Genomic DNA, 1,785 nt, shown 5'->3' with positions numbered 1-1,785 from the left:
GCTTGTGAATGAAAGATTACATGCACGACAAGTACTCTGACAACATTGAGTCGATTCATCCCGTGAGCGCAGCCATCGAGCGCAATCTCTCCAGCTGAGGTGGTGGTTTGTTGTTGCTTGTAGTGCTGGTGGTGCTGGTGGTGCTTGTGGTTCTTGGTGTCGTGCGTGTGAGAGGACCTGTGTTCATGGCTGCCTTCCAAACACACACACACACACACACACACACACACACACACACACACACACACACAACAATACATGTGATGCATGGCAGACTTGCGTATTGGAATGAGGGCCGCAACCACATCCTGTTTGAGTACAGCGACGCACCATGTCTCCCCTGGGATGCAGAACACGGCATTCTTGCAAAGGTACAATGTGTATGTGTGTGTTGGAACATGACTGTGCGTGCCTGCGCTCACCATCTACGACTGCTGTTGCTTGCCGCCTTGTTTCGCATCACCACCTGCATCAGGTTGGCCTAAGTGCATTCCACCACCGTGATGGCCTCGACGTGTCCATGTCACTCTTCTCCATGGTGACATTCATTCATTCACACCGGAGCAGCGACGCGTTCCGCCCGCGCAAACAGGATATACCTCGTCACCTTCAGGTCTGTGCATGCGTGTGTGATGTGACGTGGTGCGGTGTGGGGTTCGATGTTTACTGCTGCTGCTGCTGGGTTTCGAGGGGTTGGTGTCGCTCCCTGCACCACCACTCGCGCTTCTTGTTCCCCTGCAATCTCACTCAAAACCTGTTGTGGTGCGGCTGCTTGACATGTGCCTTCTTTCCCTGTTGTACAGGCGCACTACCAAGTCTGCTCGCTCTGATGCCATGCGCAACCACCTCCCCAAGCTGCACAATGGCAGGTGTAGTGTGCTGCGCGTGCGATGTGTTTTTTGTTATCGTGTTCCGTGTGTGTGTCGTGCGTTGCCTCGGATTCAACTGGCGTTGGTGCTGTGTGTGTATCTGTCTGGATCCACCTCACACACACACACACACACACACACACACACATCGTCTCTTTGTACGTTTGCTTGTGTATGCGCATTGTGTTGGTGTGCGCGTGCCGTGCCGGTGGTTTCTTGGCGAGGAGCGCATGCGCCGTCAGGGGGAAGGTTGGACATGACCCCTCAGAGGAAGAGTTCAACAAGTAGTTCAACGAGTACACGTACACGGAGACCAAGTTTGGGCTCATCGTTTGGGCTCATCGTGGAAGGATCCCCTTCAGTGGCGTGCGTGTGTGTGTGTGTGTGTGTGTGTGTGTGTGTGTGTGTGTGTGTGTGTGTGTGTGTGTGTGTGTGTGTGTGTGTGTGTGTGTGTGTGTGTGTGTGCGTGTGTGTGTGTGTGTGTGTTTGTTTGTGTGTGTGTGTGTGTGTTGCAGACGATTTCGGTCCTGTTCGTGCTCTCACCCACCTTCCACCTCCCGCCACCCCCTTTCATGCCTCATAGATCGTGGCTGCGGGTGCCCTCCCCGTCATTGTCGTCGATGAGGAGGGGGGGAGTGTTATGTATGTATGTATTTGTGTGTGTGCGCATGTGTGTGTGCGTGCGCGTGTGCGTGTGTGTGTGTGTGTGTGTGTGTGTGTGTGTGTGTGTGCGTGTGTGTGTGTGTGTGTGTGTGAGTGTGTGTGTGTGTGTGTGTCCCATCTCCCTCGTCTAGAACCACTAGAGGGTTTTAGAAAACCATGATGGCGTAAATGATTGTCACCCTCACCTGACACAGAATACAACGAGAGCAACAACACCGAAGGCAACTGCGAACTAAGAATGAAAGGACACGAC

The 1,785-nt window shown here is 53.5% G+C and overlaps 1 protein-coding gene across 1 annotated transcript in view; it reads left to right on the top strand.

Annotated features, from left to right (window-relative positions):
* The window catches only part of PTSG_08727 (uncharacterized protein), a 4,773-nt gene that overhangs the window by 1,875 nt on the left and 1,113 nt on the right, over nt 1-1,785 (top strand). The window contains exons 8-13 of the mRNA XM_004990054.1: nt 16-62; nt 275-371; nt 476-617; nt 804-929; nt 1,112-1,199; nt 1,453-1,545. Of these exons, the coding sequence (XP_004990111.1) occupies nt 16-62; nt 275-371; nt 476-617; nt 804-929; nt 1,112-1,199; nt 1,453-1,545 (593 nt within the window). The remainder of the gene's footprint in view (nt 1-15; nt 63-274; nt 372-475; nt 618-803; nt 930-1,111; nt 1,200-1,452; nt 1,546-1,785) is intronic.

Source organism: Salpingoeca rosetta, assembly GCF_000188695.1.
Source record: "Salpingoeca rosetta unplaced genomic scaffold supercont1.25, whole genome shotgun sequence".
NCBI lineage: Eukaryota > Choanoflagellata > Craspedida > Salpingoecidae > Salpingoeca > Salpingoeca rosetta.
The sequence above is the reverse complement of the archived record's forward strand: the minus strand, read 5'-3'. Positions and strand labels throughout refer to the sequence as shown.